This window comes from Varanus komodoensis, unplaced genomic scaffold (genome assembly GCF_004798865.1).
Source record: "Varanus komodoensis strain SLA01 unplaced genomic scaffold, ASM479886v1 scaffold32, whole genome shotgun sequence".
NCBI lineage: Eukaryota > Metazoa > Chordata > Lepidosauria > Squamata > Varanidae > Varanus > Varanus komodoensis.
This window is the reverse complement of record NW_025335798.1, coordinates 7,116,239-7,135,951: the sequence shown is the minus strand read 5'-3', so window position 1 is coordinate 7,135,951 and position 19,713 is coordinate 7,116,239. Positions and strand designations below refer to the sequence as shown.

The window sequence follows — 19,713 nt, the reverse complement described above, 5'->3', positions numbered from 1 at the left end:
TAGCTGTAGAAGATTTTCTAAAGCCTTTACAACCTTGGGGTGGAGGATTCTCTGGAAACTGTGGAAGATCTTTATATTCAGCCTGGCTTTCTGGGCTAGATGTGAGCAGGAAAATGTTGGTGTCTTCTTTATTTTTTTAAGTTGGTATCTAATTATTACCACTGACTCTCTGTCTTTAGGTCATAACTGTGTCAAAGAGAGCACTAAGAGTAAAATCATTGCAGAATAGTGATGTTGCTTGTTAATATTAATTCTATCAATACCAGGTGCTGAACTTATTGGGTGACTTCTAATGTTGTAAAAATGGACCTTCACTTGCATAATGGACATCTCCTTACTTTCCATCCATTCCCCCTCACCAGATTTGCTCTGGAACATATTTAAGGAGACTGCAGAGGGAAATTTGCTCCACTGGAAATATTCCTGCTTCTGTTGGAGGAACAGATTTGTCTAGACTCCAGTATTTAAGTCTACACATTTTTTTTTTTCATTGTCATCTTAAGACTTTACAGACTCTGCGAAGTCCTATTCCCATGCCCCATTTTTCCATGAACGTCTTTTCAGCAGATACTGAGGAAACATCTGATGGCATAGTACTGACAGAAAGTTCCCGCTGCTTGGGAAGACAAGAATTTGGCCCCATTATCTCATTTCATCACTCAGAATAGTAGCTTTCTGGACATAACTTTGCTAGGTGTAAGTTCCTGAAAGTAGTTCAGGCATACTAGCTTTTCCCTGAAGTTAAGTTACATGAAGCAGTGGAAATGTTGCTCATCACTGATTTTCATAAACTTTCACTGGACCCTAGAATCCTAGAGAGTTGAAAGGGATCATGAAGGCCATCAAACCCAACCCCCTGCTGTTTCAGGACACCCATTCACACCATCTCACTCAGATGCCTGTCCAGTTTCTTTTTGAATGTCTCTAGGCTGGGAATGCCCACAGCCTGTCCAGGCAGCTGCTCTCACTGTTGTATTGCTTTGACTTTGACTTGACTTTGTATCCTGTAAAGTCAAGCCTTCTGGCATGCAGTCTATGTAATTAGAGAGAAATGCATCCTGGCGCGGTTCTCAGGCATCTCATCACAGCATTCCAGAGCAGGACTGGCTAGGCATGTGTGTACGTGTTTGTGTTTCATTATTGTAGTCCCTGCTATGTGGTTCTACCTCCTGTATCTTAAATGGCATTTCAAGCAAAGTTGGCTCCTTCATTAACTGTAGCTTGTTAGATTTATTGTGATTATATTTGTACCTTGGTTGTTGCTGTTGCTATAGAACATCCAGAAGTTGTAAAACTTCAAAATCTGTTGAAGTGCCTGCCCATACCTTGTGGCAATATGAACTGCGGAAACCATACAAAGCACTGTAACTTTATCTTTCAGTTTTGTTCACACATGTATTATCAGCATTGTCTCTTCCAGGAGCAGCTCATTAGCTGGTATGAAACACACAGGGGATCAGACAGGTTGGAAAAAAGAAAACTGATGGGCCAAAGTTGGACTTCTTTTCCATTTCATGCCTCTCTACTTTCTCTCCTTTTGCAGATAATTGCGAGGAGCCTCTGGTACTCTCGCTACCTGCGACAGCCTTTGACAGCTCCTCCGAGCTCTCCAGCAGCCACAGCCCCAGCTTTGCAAAGCTCATCAGACGGGATGGTAAGATCACTGGCAGTCATAATATTGCTGTGATGCATAATGCATTGGAGTCATTCAGTGCAAAGCCTTCAGTCAACTGAAGCAGAATTCTCCCTTCATGCCCCCCACAGGTAGTGCAAGTTCAAAAAAAATGTGCCAGTCAGAGTGGAGAAGGGTACAAGTTCACTTCTGAAACTAATTTGAAGAATCTCTTTGCACTTCTTGAGAGGGGCTGTAAGATTAGAAGGGATGGTGGTGGTGGTGATGATGATGATGATGATGATGATGATGATGATGATTCCATTACATTTCTAGTCATCTTCCCAAGGTAATGCCCCCCTCTGGATGCCCTGGACTTCGTATCCCATCATTCTTACCTAGCATGTCCACTGGCATATTAGCAATGCTGTGAGCTGCACAGATGTAAGACATCTGCAGCATCTGTAAGTCATCTGCAGGGGATTAGGCTGGGGAGCACAATAGTTCTGTTTTCCTCTAGGAGTGCATGAACATTTCATTTTTCATTTCAAAATAATAGAGCAAGTCCCATTTGAAGTCCCAAAAGTGAATACCATCATGGGTCCACCAAAAATATTTGCAAATTGTCAAACATGGGCTCAAGCTCCTGTTGTTCCTGAACCCAAGTTCAGTTTGCACAAACATACTAATGTGCACAGGTTTCCATCACAGATTAAATCAACCCCAGTATAGTCTGCGAAGAAGGATTATGTAAAATTCAGGAGATTCGTCCAAATCTGATCACTGCTCAGTTTGTGCAAATGACTTGTTTGAACAAAGCAAGCAGTGACTGCAATTAGGAATCTGGCACAAGATGAGCAGTAGAAGAATGTTTGAAAAATCCCAGTCTCAACCACAAAGCCACTGAAGCTTGGTCAGCATTGCAGCAGCTTTCCATGCTCTCAAAGATCATGCTAGTGAGAGAAGAAGCCAAATTGCCTATTATTTGCACATGACTTTGGTCTTCTAATAGCAGGGTCATGTTAAAAGGAGGCATACCACACATCCTCCCATGCCACTGAAGTAACATTAGGGATTCAATCTACGTTTCTAGTTGGTGGAGAAGTACAGCATGCAATTCAAATCCACGGAACTCTTCCTTTTGCTTCCTTCTAAGCATACCCAAAATAACACCTTGTAATCTGTATCTGTTCCTAAACACCTTAGACATTTCATTTAGACAGTATTGCAATTCTACATTAGTGTTATAGCTTCTTTTATCCTTTATCAGGTAGCTTCTCTTAACTGGTGAGAGACTCAATACTTCAGCGACATTTTTCCTGAAAAGTTCTGAATTACATTGCGTATGTTGCAGCAACCATCAGGCATGCTTTACTCCCTATCTGTCAGTCCTTGATCTCTCCCATTTCCCGTATTCTTCTCATGTGCAGAAGAGCATGAGTAGCCCATATGGGAAACTGCAATACATGAAATTCTATGCAGCGTCCAGCAAAAGTCATAATCGTTTTCTTAGATAGTAGAAAAGGGGTTAGACTCTTGGGGTACACCAGAAGATTGTCACTGGTTGATTACTGTTGTGATTGTCTAACATGTATTTATGCCTGGGTAAACACACACAAAACTACTGATGTTGGAATGGCAACCAGCATTTGTGGGGTTGGGGTTGAGTGGTGTCTGCGTGCTTAGCTGACAGCACTGAGGCTACCTTCTCCCAGCCAAAATCAGCTCAGAACTTGGGCTGCTCCAAGCCTGATTTCAGGCTCTGGGCATTCACTTACCAGCTGGCAAGGGTGTCAAGATAGTGATCCAAAGTGCCTCATGGTCACTCACACCTGCTCAATACTCAGTTGTCATCTGTGTGCCAAGTGAGTCTACAAAGCCCTGATGTAACCAGTGCTGTGATAATCCAAAACCAATTTGCTGGAATCAAAGTTGTTTTGAATGTTGTGTTGATGTTATAAATTACTTGGTTTTTGTTTTCATGGGGCCTATTGAGTAGATGTTCCAAATGTATGAAGAGCCAGAACTTTCAGACATGAACAAATGAGTCCAGAACATCTTTTTATTTAGCTGGATGCAGCAAAATTTGACTATCATACTAAAAAAGAGGCTGCATAGGATCATAAGAAGCACAGTTGCAGTCAAAACAAATGAGATAGCCCTGGAGCAGACTTTAGTGAGAAAGAAGTCTAGCAGTGCTGACAAACAATGGCTTGCATCACGAGTATTGCCACTGGATGGTCTGTGGTGACCAGGCAACATGATCTTTGGTCTCTTAATGCTCAGCTCAAAACAAAGTTGAATAGAAAGATAAATTGTTCCAGCTTTAGCTTTCTTTCTTGCTTAGATATGAGATATGGTATTAGATGTGTAAAATAATGAACTGGGAACTTTGACATGAAAGCTTAAGTAGGGAAATAGAACTTGAACTGCTTGCGCTCACCCAGTTTCTCCAAAATTTACTCTAAAGCTTGATTTGGATGGTTTTCATTTTCATGCAGGACTTGTTTTGTTTCGTTTTTGTTTTATCCTGTGGGGAAAACTGTGTACTTCTGTATATACTTTCAGAAATACACATTTTGAAAACACATAACATTTTCTGAAAGTGTTTAGAGAAAATGCTACTGAATAACAAAGATTTTTGGGTGGCTTACAATGAAAATATCAGTGATGACATTAAAGTACAATGATAAACACCATGAAAATGTGTGGATATCCTACCTTTGTGGCTGTTGTAAAACCAGATATGCTCATCTATACCTACAAAACATGGTTTGGGAGAGAGAGAAAGGCAAGCCCAGTCCAGCCAACCCACCTTGCTGCTGTTGGTCAGGCAGACTGAAACCACGTCTCAGTTCATTTCATTAAGATCTCGTCATGGTTCTGCTACAGCCGCATGCCTTATCCCAGGTGCATATGGCATGGTTTGCTGTGGGATGTCCAGTTGTCCTGCCATTCCCCCACATCACATCTATGCTCCTGAGCACTTCCCATGGGTGTTGCTCTCTTGATGATTTGTGACATTATTTGAAAATCTGTCAACATCATGTGCCATGGGAGTTGTGTTTATAGTATCACAATAAAAGCTTGGTGTAGATCTAGCCTCAATCTCTCAAGAAGTTTGGGTGAGTCTTGTGAGACACAGAATAGGTTCCTTGCAGCTGAAGTCTTGGCAAAAAGACAAACAACCTGTCTTTCTCGGTCACAGTGATGCCATCATCTTGCCTCTATGGGTAAGACAGTTGTGCCCACACAAAGATTCTGGATGTCATCACCACCACCACTAGGCTCTAATGGTATCAGATGGATCCTCACTGAAATATTCAGTTTGGGATCACAATGCTAATTTGCCCATGGAAGGTCTCCTAAGGGCTTTGAACATTACTAGTATAACTACTGAAAGGCATTCCTACCAGGTAAATGAACTGTAGAAATTATAATGTTCTATATAGCACACCTTTGGGATACCTACAGATTTAGAAAAGCAGCAGCCTGGAGAATCTGCACAAACATGAAAAAGAGGGGAGGGTAATATATACAATGTTAAATCAAGCCTGACCCAGTTCTGCATTAGCAGCGGTTTATTAGTCAAATGTGCAGTGTTTTGCACAATATAATGTAAGCTTTTGAATAAATAATGAATGGTTGCATTTAAGAAGTTTACAGACTTGAGTTGTTAAAGGAAGGAATAATTAATGCTCTGAGTCTGGTGGAACAAGCCTCATTATGCGTGAGAAGTGGCTTTACTTGTATGTGCATGCAAGTGGCCCACTCGTTTTCTTTTAAAAATCGAATCCTTCCTGTGTTTCTGGAGTAGCACAGAAGAGAGCATCTGGGGAAAAGGAAAAGAGCAACTTAGACACTTCATTGCACTTCCAGTTCTACTCTGAACACCTCTTGATTGGTGTCTGAATTGGCAGTTGTCAAGTATGGCTTAGTGTTGAGACTTAAGCACTGGAATTCAACAGTCTCATTCCATCAAAAAAATCCCACAAAAATTAGGTTTTAAGTATTCTGAAATAATAGAATCATAGAGTGATAGAAGAGTAGAGTTTGAAGGAGCCAATGAGGCTGTCAGGTCCAACTCCCTGCTCAGTGTTGGACTCCAAGTTAAAACATCTGTAATGGACAGCTGTCCGGCTTCATCTTGAATCCATGGGATTGCCCAGAATCTTCCTAGGTTATTGTGTCCAGTGTCATATCACTTTAGCATCCATGAAGTTTTTTCTGATGTTCAGCAGAGTCTGGATTTCTGTAGCTTGAGCTCATTATTCTGTGTTTTTCACTCCAGAAAAATCAAGAAGAGATCCTTGCCCTCTTCAGTGTGAACACCTTTCATGTACTGGAAGAGTACTATCATATCTCCCTTTAGTCGTCTCTTTGCCAGGCTATATATGTCCAGTGCTTGTGGTCCCTCTTCAAAGAGTTTTGCTTCCAATCTCCTAATCATCTTTGTTGTCCTTCCATGAACTTTTCTCAGCTTGTCTCCCTCTTTCTTGAACTGTGTTGCCCAGACCTGGAGACACTACTCCAGATGAGGCCTCGCCCATGCTGAGTGGAGAGGAACCAGCACATCATGTGATTTAGAAGCTATCTTTCTATGAGTCCTGACTGAATAGAATTTGCCTGCTTTGCAGACACATCAGATTGTTGGCTCATATTCAGCCCATATTCTTTCTTGCTTGTAGTATTGTCAAGCCAAGTGTGTCCCAGCTTATAACTATGTATTTAGGTTCTTTAAAGGAGGGAGAAGAAATGCATACAAAATGTAAAGTCCATATTCATGTGAAACCTTTAACGCAACCTTATGTAATAGATGCACATAAAAATAATCACAAATAGTTCATAAAGTATGGCATCCTTAGACAAAACACTTATCCTATGTGTGTCTGTGTAGATCCCTCTTTCTCCTTGTATAAAACAGTTCCACTTCATTTTTAGCAACTCCCAGATTTCTCTTCTCCAAGATGCATTTAGCCTGTTAAAGTTTAACACCTTAAAGTTTTCCTAGGAATTCTCTGGACCTGCTGAACACACGTCTGAAACATGTTAGGGCTGAAGAAATGAATTACAGGAAGTCGTAGGGGGAAATGGCAGGAAGGGAAAGGCTTAAGCAGTTCCCTTTTGCTTGTCTGCAGCAAAGGTCCCTTTCAACGGGCACCGCAAGGCAGAAAGGGCCATGGTGACACAAATGGTAGTTGTAGCTAAATAGTAGATTTACTGCATATCCGATTACCTCATTTGGCATTTCTTTTCACAAAACGAGACCATTTCCATTATCCTTCCAGTGGTCTGCACACAATGGGGCTCAAATACGTGGCAGGGAACAGCTGAGCTCCTAGGAGCATCTCGTGTGGCTTGAAATCACGCATGACAAGGGTTCTAAATTGCATATTTCAAAATATCTATAATTCGTATATACTTACTATCACATGAAATAGCCCTCAGATATGATGTATTTTTCTTGAGTATTAAAGGAATGCTATAATAGGGAAGTCCCAGATAATCTAAGAGTGAGAAAGCACAATATAAAGCATTTTGTGCTAAATAATTGTCTCATCCATTATAGAAGTAATGTAACCTTTTGTTTTAAGTCGCTACATATGTGATATTTGCTCAAGAGTAGCAGCACACACCATTAATATTAGTGATCTCAGTTCCACATCTTTGATCTGAGAACACGTTGAGGAAATATTGAGAAAGATACAGAAGATACCTCAGCTGCTTGGCTTGGTATTTTAATTAAAACACACACACAAAATCTAATCCTCTTTGATTACTGAAACTTAATTGCATGTAGGAATATGTAAACCTCCCCTGAGAAATTTTCTAAGACTTAACAATGCTTCTCTCCACATTTGCCTTGGAAGTTTTGGCTAAGCGATGGTTTCTCAAGTCCGTCTCGAACTTGGCTTTGAGTAAATTTGGTAAAACAGCTATTTTTCACAGCAGTTAGCATAGTAGTTCCCAGAATTATCACATTTCACAAAAGGTGAGAATTTGTTGGAGGTGATAAAATAGATGATGAAATAGGATGGGGGTCCTGCAAGAGCATTTTAAACAAAGAAAATCATTCACGTATAAATTATGAAATAAAACAGCTGTTCTCAGCCATGTTTCCATAACATGACAGGGATATATAGCAATACAAACCTCTTAGCCAGTTCTATTATGCTGGTTCTTTTAAAAGGATCTTCCAACTTCCTCTTTTTGGTCAATGTCATCCATGAGTTTCGTCTTGCATATTTTTGTTATATTTTTGTCTTGCATATTTTTGTTATACTATTGATGCTGAAAATTAGAGTGTCTGTTCGTCTTGGCTTATCTTGTAATACATTTGGTTGCTATGGAAAATATAAGGCAACAAACAAGAGTTCTCTATCACACCATATGCAACAAGCACCTTGCAGTGAGAAAAGGACAGGAATCTGTGTGCGCATTTGCCTTTCTTTGTGCCTAAGTACAAGCTTCCTATGAATGCCAGTGGGAAATGGGGAAAATGAAAGGAGGAGAGGTGAGGCCCCACAGAGATGATTTCATGAACTGCTAACCATATAGCAATGCTATTAATAGGGCATGCTTCTAATTTTATGGGCAATTCTGGGGCACAGTGGATATTTCTGATGGTAGTAGGGAATCTAAAGCCAGCAGACATAATAAAGCCACACATAATCAGTGGAGCTGCCATTAATAAGAGAAAAGGGTCACTGAAAAATGCCTGCAGTGCACTCCTCTGCCTTGGATTCTAACCTGCTCCAATTGTATTTCATCTCCGTGCTGTTGCTGATGGTGTAGTAAAAAGGGAGACCCCTCCCCTCCCTTTTGCTGGGTCTCAAGCAGTGGCATCTGCTCCCTGAAGTGTGGATGTCAGAAGAGGGTGCTGGAACATATGGCAGGAAAGAAAGCATTGCACTGTAAACATGACAAAAATATGCATATTCATTACATTTTCAGAAAGAATGAAAGAATGAGAGAGAGAGAGAGAGAGAGAGAGAGAGAGAGAGAGAGAGAGAGAGAGAGAGAGAGAGAGATCGGAGAAATAATTGGGAGAGGAAAAGGAGGTGCGGCTTCCTAGGCAAGATGTGAACCTGTCTCTAGCTCTGTTTGCATTAATTGTTCAAAACAAAAAATCCATGAAGTGTGTTTAGGAAACACAATAAAATATTTACTTTGGCAGCTTTTACACCACCTGGCACTCAGGCTGCTTCTGCAGAGCTGAGCAACTTACAGGAGATCTAGATGGTTTGCAACAGTATAGTTTTAAAAGCTGCTCCCCCCACCTCCACCTGTACCCAATTAATTCACTCACACAACAACATCAGTGAATACATGTTTGTCCCAGTTTGTTTTCATTGTTCTTTCTAATCTGCCCATCCTTGACCAGAAATCCAGTAAAATAGCCTAAAATGAGAACAAATAAGCTCCAAACAATTGATTGTGCTTATGCTTACTCAGAAGGTAGACCCAATGTGGTACTTACTTGCCAGCAAGTGTGTTGAGAACTAGAGGGTGAAACAGTTGAACAATATAGCTCAAAAGTGCTCTGCATATAATGGAAGCATTCTTTATCTGATTGGCAGATTCTGAAATTGGTCGATTCTGAAATTAAATTTATAGTAAAAAATTTATAGCTCACAACAGTCCTAGGAACAAAAAACGAGATGAAGCTTAGAGAAGGGCCAAACTGTAGTTCCAATCGACACAGGTGAGCATCACCAACACATCTCTAATGTTGTTCAATGCCAATCTCCTATCCTCACCCACTCACGCTGGATTATTTTGAATCACCACCATTATCTTGGAACCCTTAGGAGAACTATCTTAGAGAAAGCCTTTCTTCCTGGCTTGCTAGCAGAAAGGGAGGGAGCGGTCCCATCTCCTACCTTCTCTCTCCCAGTGAGTGCCACCATTTGTAAGTCTTGCTTAGTGGATCAGTGAATGTGATTTGAGGTTGTTGACAGGAAGCTAAGCTGCTTCCCCCCCCCACCCTTCACCTTGAATTTTAATTGGTGTCAGAGAATATCCAGGGGCCTTATGATGTTAACCCTTCCTTTGCAAGGTGCAAGCTTCACAGGCATCTCTGTTCACAGCCACTGCAATCCCAATGGGGAGGACTGACAGCATGCCCCCCCACCCCAGCTGGAGTGAACAATGAATCGTATTTGAAATAGAGGACAGCTATTGTGCAGCAAGTCTGGGGAGGCATGGTAGGCGAAAGGATATACAGGTTATTAATATGCAAATTGAACTTGTTAAATTAGAATCCTTGATTCCATAAAGTTCTTTATGCCTAGGGTGTGACTTTCTTGTACAGAACTCAGAGTGCTGAATTGATAGTTCAGACAGAAATAGGTGGACAGGATGAGGAAACAAGATAGTGGGCTAAGAAGTGGACAGAGAGGCAAGGAGAGAAGAAAACAGAAATCTAGTGGGGAATGGGAGTGCAATCTAGTAGCACAATCCTACCATTTGATTTTCTGCCACAAGTCTGAGATGCCCTTATGATTCCATGTTCCTGTATTCTTTCAGCATGCTTTTGTTCCTGGGGTTCTGTGTGTGAAGTGATGCAGCAGTTCTGAGTCCTAAATCTGTCTAGAAACCACATCTTCTAGCCCAGAGACCCACTTCTCAATTCTATATATCCAGCAGGAAGGCTGTAGTTAGTGCTGGAAGTAGGTGCTGTTGTCAAGAAGCTCCCATTTTGACCCTACACTGCCATTTTGCCTAAGATCTTCTATGTCTCCAGTAACTACCTAGTTGACAAGGGCTATGTCAATCCTGGACAAGGATGAAGAACTGTCTAGTTGTCTAATCACTTCACACACTGTGGGTGACATCCAGGGAAGAAGGCATGGCACCTTACAAAGAAAGACCCTGGGACTAACATTTTCTTCTTCTGAATATTGTTCCCTTGGGTCATGTTGAAGATGAAGAGAATATACTTTGCTCTACCAGTATACATGAATTTGAGATTTATTTCAGACCTATTTAACTCAAGAAACTGTGATCTTTTTCCTAGGAGCTGGTGGCTGGTCCCCATTGGATTCTAACAAGGAAGAATGGCTCCAGATTGATCTGGGAGACAGAGTGGAGATTACTGGTGTTGCTACTCAAGGAAGGTATGGAAGTTCAGACTGGACAACAAGCTACGTTCTAATGTTCAGTGACACAGGTCGCAACTGGAAGCAGTACAGAGAGGATGACATCATCTGGGTAGGTCTGATATTTTTGGACTAAAGATTGTGGTATGATCATCAACTGCTTCCAGACAGATGTGACATTATAATCCCCAGTTCAAGTTTTCTTTGTCTAGCATCAGTAGGGCATATACACTATTGTAAGAGCATATTGTAACTTTCCATCTTTCTATATAGGACACAAGCTTCGGTAGAGATGCTGTTGGGAATTTCAAGAGAAACAATCCAGATTGCTTGAATCTTAAATATATCTATTTCCCCTCCCTAGGAACTCTCACAATATTATGTACTAAAGAGCTCAAAAAGAGAGAAAAGGAGGACACAAACAACATTCCCCAGTGTACAAAACATGGTTTGTAAATTGTATAGCTTATGTTTCTGGTGAGCTTGCAGTTGTGCAGTATCAATTCCACATCCTCATTATTTAAAACATTGGCAATGATTGATCTCCACAAGCAATATTCTTGTTTCACCTGAATAAGCCACCTTCTGTTCGTGTAAGTGTATGAATTAATATATATTTATCTATTATTTATCAACTTATCTATAAATATTTATCTATTTGCTTCCTTCCTTCTCACAAAGAATGCAGTGTGTCTGGCAACATAAATAAAAACAATACAATGTGTACAGCCATTAAAATCATAAGTCTAAAAATCACAAAGATATAATAATGTACAATAAAACTATCAACCCACTGAACAGAAAAACAAATAAAGCACATACCCACAGATCTTGCATAGCTAAGTAAGTCTTCAAGTGGAATCTAAAGGCAGCAGCATGAGAAGCCACTCAATCTCTATTCAAAGTAGATGTGAATTGCAGCTGAAAGGGGATCTAGTGTTCTGCAGCACTGGGACATCCATAGATCAGTACATCTATGCACAGGTGCTATTGACTGGGCTTCAATTAATTATATTTTTTCCTTCCATATCTGTTAGTTTTGAAGGACAAGATTGGATTCAACAATGGCTAAGAACATAAGGTATGATCTGAAAGTGTCTTACTTGAATCTCAGCCCAGGAATCAATTTACTTGGCAGTCCTTATGTAAATTGCCAGTTTCTCAGACTCATTCTCTTGACCTCTAAGCTGGAGATAAAAATGCGTGCAAGTTTTAGAGTTGGTGTGAAGATTTGATTTAAGGACTATGAAATGCTTTGGACAATTAACATGTAAAATCCAAGCATTGCTACAGTTTGGACTATCATGATTCCTAAGTTAAATATATTTTGTTGTCAAACAACATGTTCCAGGAGACTGTTAATTTCTGCTAATAATTTCACTTATAATGACATAGATAATGAAGCAGTAGGAATTCCATGGAGGGTCATTGCTGTTAACTGATGCTATGGCTTAGGTCAAGCATTTTTGTACTGTTTTATTTATTCCAAGTTTATAAGTTAGCCTTTAGTACTGTTGCCCCCAGGGTGCCTGGCTAACCAGCAGACATCTTAATGATCACATCTTTTAACTGTGCCATTAAAGCAATGAAATAAAAACAGCAGACAAGAAAACAAAACCCATAAGAGCCTAACAGGAACCTTTAAATATTCTAAGCAAAACTGAAGGCTAAGGATTCAAAAAAGTAATAATTTGGCATCCAAAAATGTAAGACCCCCAAGGAAAGATACTCCAAAGGTGGCTGCTACATCGAAAATATCCAAGCCCCCTCAATGCACCTCAGAGTATGGTCCCCAGCTTAACTGGCATCCAGGTTTGTACGGATGAAGGTGATCTTTCAGCAGCTTTTTCATCTCAAATATTTAAGGATTTTGGAGAAATGATGCGGAACTTCTCTAATTCTAGATTACACAATAACTTCAGTTACCTATACAGCTATATGGAGTGTGTCACACTTATCGCATCTCTGTTTCACAGATTTTCATGTGCCTTTTAGTCCGTCAGCTGCTCTTTGATGAAACTCAATCCACATGACTCCAAAAATTAGACTTGTTGCAGAACCTGAATTCATTTGAATCTGTTGTGAGTTTCTCCAACATCCCTAGTTAACTGGTATAATTTATATAAAGATTCAGTTTCAATTCACTTCTTGGGTAAAAATAGATGAGAATTGTTTAAGATTCACCAAATTATATAAAATTATTCATATTCAAGATGGAAAGAATGTAAGATTTTTTTTAAGTATTGCAGATTTATCCATCCAGGCCTGGGGCCTAAAATGTTTACTGTAGTTCCTAAAGATTTACATTCCTCTGTATTTAACCACATTTGCCCTCAGGTGACTTTCTCTATTTTTATAAGTCCTGCATGATCAAATATCCTCATTCTGAGTTCTAAGTTACATGGGGATCCTGCTTGCTCTGGTTAGCCTCCAACACATGGAGGGTTGTGCGTCATGTTGACAAGGGTGCCATGATGGGTGGCATCAACAGGCTCTTTCCTTGTGTCTCGAACCACATGGGGGGATATCTTCATAGGGCTATACTGAAGCAGCGAGAATCATGTCACTAATCAACATGCCTCCAGGTAATTAGCTCCACCCCTTCCTAATATGAAATCTGAATGTGTCTTTAGGCCAATTCACACAGTACCTGTCTGAAGTCCCAGTTGTGCTCGTTACATTCAAAGTGCCTGCTGAGCTGTATTCTGGCTGACTGCACTTTTTAATACACATTTTAATGTGGTTCCAAGATTTAAAATCTTAGAATGCTTAGAAGCATTTCTTAAGAATGGAATGCTTTTTATTTGCAGGAGCCCTGCCAACCATGAGAGAGAACAATGTACGACAGGACAATAATCACAATTACAATCATAGCAAAATCACCGTAATAGATTCAAATGAGTTCAGATTTCTATGAATCCAAGCTGCAGATTCCTCAGCAATCCAGCTTTTTCTGAGCAGTGTGTATTCAGTGGACAGACTGTTTTTGTATGTTTGCTTGTGTAACTTTCTTTTTTGGAAGGATTGTGAAAATTTGCACTTTGCCAACGTGCACTTATGCAACTGGAACAAAATTGTCATGCATCTGTGAAAAATAATCTGATGCCAACAATGAATGGACCACAGAACAAAAGATAACTGCAAAATATATATTTAACAAAATCTGTGCATTCCAAAATAAAATATAGTATTGGCACATACTTCTAGATGAAGTTTTCATGGGAACCTCACCCTGTATCATTTGTGGAATTTTATAGGAAGAGGGAGTCAATATGATCACTCAGCTCATAACCCAGACAATCTTTTAAGAAAGAAAAGAACTCCGGCTTCCCCAATCCAGCATCCTCCAGATATTTTAAGCTTCAGTTTCAAATGGTCAGTGATAGGGTTGAGATGCAACCTACTTGAACCCATCCCTCTGGCATTCATGGGCTTCCTCTCAGGCTCAACCAGAAAGCTGACCCAAGAGGAAGTCCACACATGCTTGTGGAACAAAGGTTGAGTGATTGGCAACCTTCCTGGTAGGCCCCATGTGAACAACCTTCTTCTGCATCACTTGCAGCATCACAACAAACTCCATGATGGAAGAGGGATGCTGCTTGCACAGTGCATGTGGCTCAGTTCTTGGCCAGTGCCCCACAGATGTTTGGCACAATTACCAGGGACTTGGATTCAGGGCTGTGACAACAGACCAGGATCTGGACAGCTGAGCTAGGGAATCCAATGGATTCCACAACCCCACCGCTGAATGGTTTCTTCCCACATCTAGTCAGGGAAGGAAGGGGGGAAATAATGGCAGGCCAATGAGTTTCATTGGTAGGTAGGATTTGTACAGAAGAATCCCCCACACACCACAGCACCCTATTGGCTTGTCTCAGGTAGCATCCTCAGCAATGCTTCCTACATCATAGATCACCCTTTAAGCATATCTTGCCCAAATCAACATTCCCGAAAGTATCTAGTTACAATGGTTATTGCTAGCAGATGCTATAATTGTAGCACTTCAGATTCTATCCGATGAACAAAGAAATCTTATCAGGGGGAGGGAAGGTCATAAAATGCTATACACCATAAAAAAGGAAGGAGACCTATCAAAGCTACACCTTCAAGTGAATCTGTAACACTGTGTGATTCCTTATTTCTATTACTGTTCACCATGGGAATAGATGGCCTGCAGATAACTGCAGTTTCTGCTAATGCTGACAATGGTAAAATAAGTTTCTTAGGGGGAGCACAATTATAGAATAGTAAGGCTGGCAGGGAACTGAAGGTCATCAAACCCATCTCTGTCCCCTCCACTACACTGATTTAGTATCTCCCATATTCACCCGATTGAAGCAGTTTAAACTCATGCAAAACATAGCACAGTTTATGTCCACTGAGATTGTAAGACCCACAAGTAGAAAGAGAGGAGAGAGAAGAATCTATCCATCTGCAATATACTAATACTACCAATAATAATAAACAAATCATGCTCCAGCTGTCCTTAAGATAACAAATATAGTTAGTAAAGCATTCTTAAGCCATTCCAGAAAGTGATTTGTGTCATGGAATATCAGTGAGAGAGAATAATAAAAAACTTGCCAGATTTCATACTTCCATAAATGTGTTCCTGCTGTTATTTAATGATCATTTAGTTGTTAGACAGAGTTTAAGATTTTTTCTCAACTTCTTGTATGTTTTCTGTTTTAAAATTGGCTTTAAATTTTGCATTGTTAACTTTTATGTTTTAATATATTTTAATCTTGTGTTTTATGTTTTTAATGCAATTGAGTCCAAGCATGTTACATCACTGACTTGAGGTGTCCCCTCACCAGATCAACTGGGCTGGGTTAAGAGCCCACCAGGCTGCTGGCACCAGCCAGGAAACTAAGCTCAACTTTTTGGGAGTCTGGTCAAAGGCAGTCAGTTCCGCCATTGCTCAGACCCTCACAAAGGACTTCAGGCAAGCTGTGGCTCCCAACCAAAGCTGGTATTCTTCAGTGGCCCAGTGCCAGTTGCTATTGACTTTGTGGTGGGATACAGCAACCCTTGCATAACATGTGTTGTGCTTTGTAGCTCAAGAAGAAAAAGCAGTGGCAAAGTTCTCCCTCTTGCCGTTGTTGTGCTGCCTCATGTCAGTGGTAAATTGCCTCTTTTCCCCTTTTGCTATAGCAAGAAGTAGTTTTGTTGTCAACACATTGGCTTACACTGGTGCAACATCATTTGTACTAGAACTAGGACACTGCTGCCCTCTAGCCCAAGTTGTCTGGGAAGTCCCACTCTCCCCCTGGAGTTACTTCTGATAGCAGAAGCTGCTTCAGGAAAAATAACCTCAGGACTGGTGCAGCAATTCAGTTTGGAGCTTGGAGTTTGTACTTTAGCCATGGACTGCTTGAGTTCAGGGGTTGGTAAATATCAAGTCAGAACCCCCTTGAAGTGAAAGTTTGGGTGGTTTCAGAAATTATCCTTGTGCATTCAGTCAACATCTGAGCTGGGACCAGAGTCATACTGACTGTTCCCACTTCTGATGTCCACACATACAATGGACATCAAGAGCAGGGAAACCTTCTCATGTGCCCTTTCATGAGTAAGGCTTTTATGGGATTGGGATCATGACCAGAATGCAGTGCTGAATGCAGGAAGTCTTCCCTGGTTTGGATGTTGGTAACTTGTACAGAGACACCAGAGAGTGGGTCATTGGGCACGATTTTCCTCCTCACCCATGCATCGATGGAACAGATGGGTGCAGCTTAAGAAGCCCAGCTCATCTGATTCCTGCTCCAGGTGATCCAGCCTGTGAGAACATCATCTGCTGCACCGATCCACATAGTCCTACCTTGGGTTCTGCTTTGTAGTCAGGTAGAGTACAGTGGAGCCATGGGAATGGGATTTTTAATATGCATTGGCAAGAAGGCATGTTGCAATGGTGTAGCAAACTCTAATCCCTTTTAATATTAATGGGAAAACCATGTTGTCCATTTGCAACTGGAATCCAAATAATTCTTTGCATATCTATTCAGACTACATTTATGATGTTGGTAAATTCTGCAGCTGGGGTATAAGATAAAACAGATTAGCCATTTAAAACCAATTTTCCAAACCTATTTGTATTTAAATAATCCGTTACCAAAGGATGCTGTAGTTTACAGCAAACTAAGCTTATAATTATACTTTCAGTATGGATGTTGGCTGTGCGTGGCCTCACTGACTATTGACTGGAAGACAAAAATCACCAATCTTATTACTTGAATATGTATATGATTTCATTCAGTGTTTTATGTATTGAATAATTCAGAATACACTTTACCTGCATATGCTATGCAGTATTTTTTTTTTCATTAGCATGTGGCTGAGAAACTTGTGTAAATGATTGGCTGGAATCTTTTTCTGAAATATTATTGCTGCTGTGATGTGAATCAACACGTCAGCTTTTAGGAATGATTTCCAGAATTTAAGTACTATGGACACCATGGACTACTGCCTTCTTTCTTCCTTTCTATGTAATCACATAACAACTGTTTGTCTGTTATCTTGGCACCACTGAGGCTGGTCCATACAGGCAAGCAAGCTGCATCCAGTCCCTGCCAATCATTCCCAGAAATACAGACTCCATAAAGAAAACTGGCATCTAGGGTGGTGCTCCGTGGCATCTTCTGTAGAGCTCTGCAGTGGCTGCAGCATTTCTGGAACAGTTGAAGTGCATCTGTGGGACATACGGTTCCATGAGGGGGGCATGAGTCTGTGCGCAGTGGACTCAAAACTGCAAGAGGAAACATGGCACAGGAGAACAATGCATAAATACATGCATAAAAATCAGTAGGACCCATTTAAGCTGACTGTTGCTCTTTATTGTCATCCTCATTCTCAGCTTTTGCTAGCGACAAAGCAGAGGCCGTGCTTCTTGCAGAATGCCTGTACACATTGATGCACAGGTCCTATCCCTGTTGCACCTGCCTGCAGGACAACTACCTTTATACAGCATCATATATGTGTAAGTCAAAGGGATACCAGCAAGCCTTTCATGTCAGTTAAGCCGGAAGATGCTTCTCGTATAAGCTACAGTACTGGGCTTGCAAAGAAATAGATAGCATGGCATAGGGTGGCCAGATATGGAAGAGGACAGGGATCCAGTACTTCTGTTTCAGCAGGATGGGTCCTCCTGACCCGCTGACATTCCCACTTCTGCACAAGGCCCTGCAGCGCCATTCTCTTTTGCATCTGACTTCCCTAACATGATATGACTTCAATCTGTTCTGCAGCACCATTGAGTGTTACTTTCACATGCCACAATTTAAATATTTTAAGAAGCTATTCCTATTTGAGTAGACAACTGGTGATCAAGGAGGACTGTTTAGAAGCATTGTGAAGAAAACTTGAATGTATACCCTTGGTGTAGCGTATGTGCCATTTCTGGGGACCTCCCACCTCTTTAGCCACCAGTTCTTGTGCCCTCTGGCATAATAGCTTTCCTTTGCACCTGCCTCTCAGGACCATCCTAATGGCTGTTGGGTTAGTCATTCAAGACTGTTTTGGGAACTGCTGGGTTCTTCAGGCAGGAACTTATATTCGCAGCTACCTACCAACATAAAATTGCATAGTTACCCACTGAAGAGGATGAAAGTTGGGATGCTGGGGAATCTCATTTGGAACACCACAGTTTTAGTGAACCAATCTAATTTTCACTCCCTGGACTAATACATGAATAGGAATGCAGGCATCCTTTGGATTGCAGAGTCATTCAAATTTTGTGATGCAGTACTTGACTTAAAAAGGCATACACAAATGCAAATTTTAGGGGAAAAGCATACAATTTAAATGCAAATTTCCATACTTTTCTCCTCTTCCTCTTCCTGCCTTTTTATATCTATTTTAAGAAAATAGGGTTGAACAGATGAAGAAATGGACCAGAACTATACTAATCCGTCTGTTCCTAGATGAGAAAGGCTTCAAGTGACAATGTTACAGCCTTCTGGACAATATTTTGCCCTTTGGGAAGCCCTGTGAAAAGGCATCGCACAGAAGCAATTCAAATGCTAATCATTATATTATGCCACAATCAATAATCATAGGTCCACCAGACACCATGTTTATCTAATGTTTAGCCAATATGGTAACTATGATGTTTGATAATAGTTACCATATTAAAGATTACAATTTTTTTCCTATTTATTTTTATTGTGACTTCCACCAAAACAAAATCTAAATTAAAGCAACAGTCAGAGAAATAAAAACCAAACCTGGAAGTAACAGCTGCTTGTATATAAATAATCATATAGCAGCATTAATCCAGATGTATCTGTTGTTTGTAAATTTTGGTCAAGGCAGACCAAATATCTGTAACCATGTCTGTTTAAAATTGCCGTGTTTATGAGATTGTCAGGAGAATAGACAATCTTGATATAAACCAGCAAGTACAAGTCATATGATATAAGTGTTGTCCATTCTAAACATAAGTAAATGTAAGCATGTTGTATCATGCTGTTGATCTCACTGAGACCCAGAAGAATTTGCTTTGTATAAGCTGGGAATGCCGAAGAGGGATTTGAATCTACTTCTTCAGGTATCTGGTATATTTTCAGTCTGAATCTGACCACATTAAGCATCCATGTTTAACATAACTATTCTCAGTAGACCAGCGAGTAGATTATGGAGATGGCTTGTTTCCATAGCAATATCCATGAAAGATAGTTGCCAAAGTCTGTCCAGAGGTAACATCTCTTCCTATTATTTTCTGAACCTTGTCTCTAAGCATGCATCCATGTCAGAGATACAATTATGGTCTGAGAGCTCCATCCACACGGTCTGGTCCTATTACACATTAATAACAAGAAGAATCCACATTGATCAATTAACTAATGTGGTCTCTTCTTACAGTAGTTTTGTTCTATTTTGTTCAAAGCTCATCATCTTTAACAATAACAATATTGTTATAACAATATTGAAATGTGACCTATTCCAATCTCAAATCAGGACTGAGGTGGTTATGAGTTGCATGAAATATCATCTTTATCATCTGAA

General features: G+C 40.5%; 1 protein-coding gene across 1 annotated transcript in view; it reads left to right on the top strand.

The window, feature by feature from the left end:
* The first annotated feature begins 1,336 nt into the window (after positions 1–1,336).
* Positions 1,337–19,713, top strand: part of CNTNAP5 (contactin associated protein family member 5) — a 314,549-nt gene continuing 296,172 nt past the window's right edge. The window contains exons 1-3 of the mRNA XM_044438476.1: positions 1,337–1,364; positions 1,544–1,654; positions 10,632–10,825. Coding sequence (XP_044294411.1) covers positions 1,337–1,364; positions 1,544–1,654; positions 10,632–10,825 — 333 coding nt within the window. The remainder of the gene's footprint in view (positions 1,365–1,543; positions 1,655–10,631; positions 10,826–19,713) is intronic.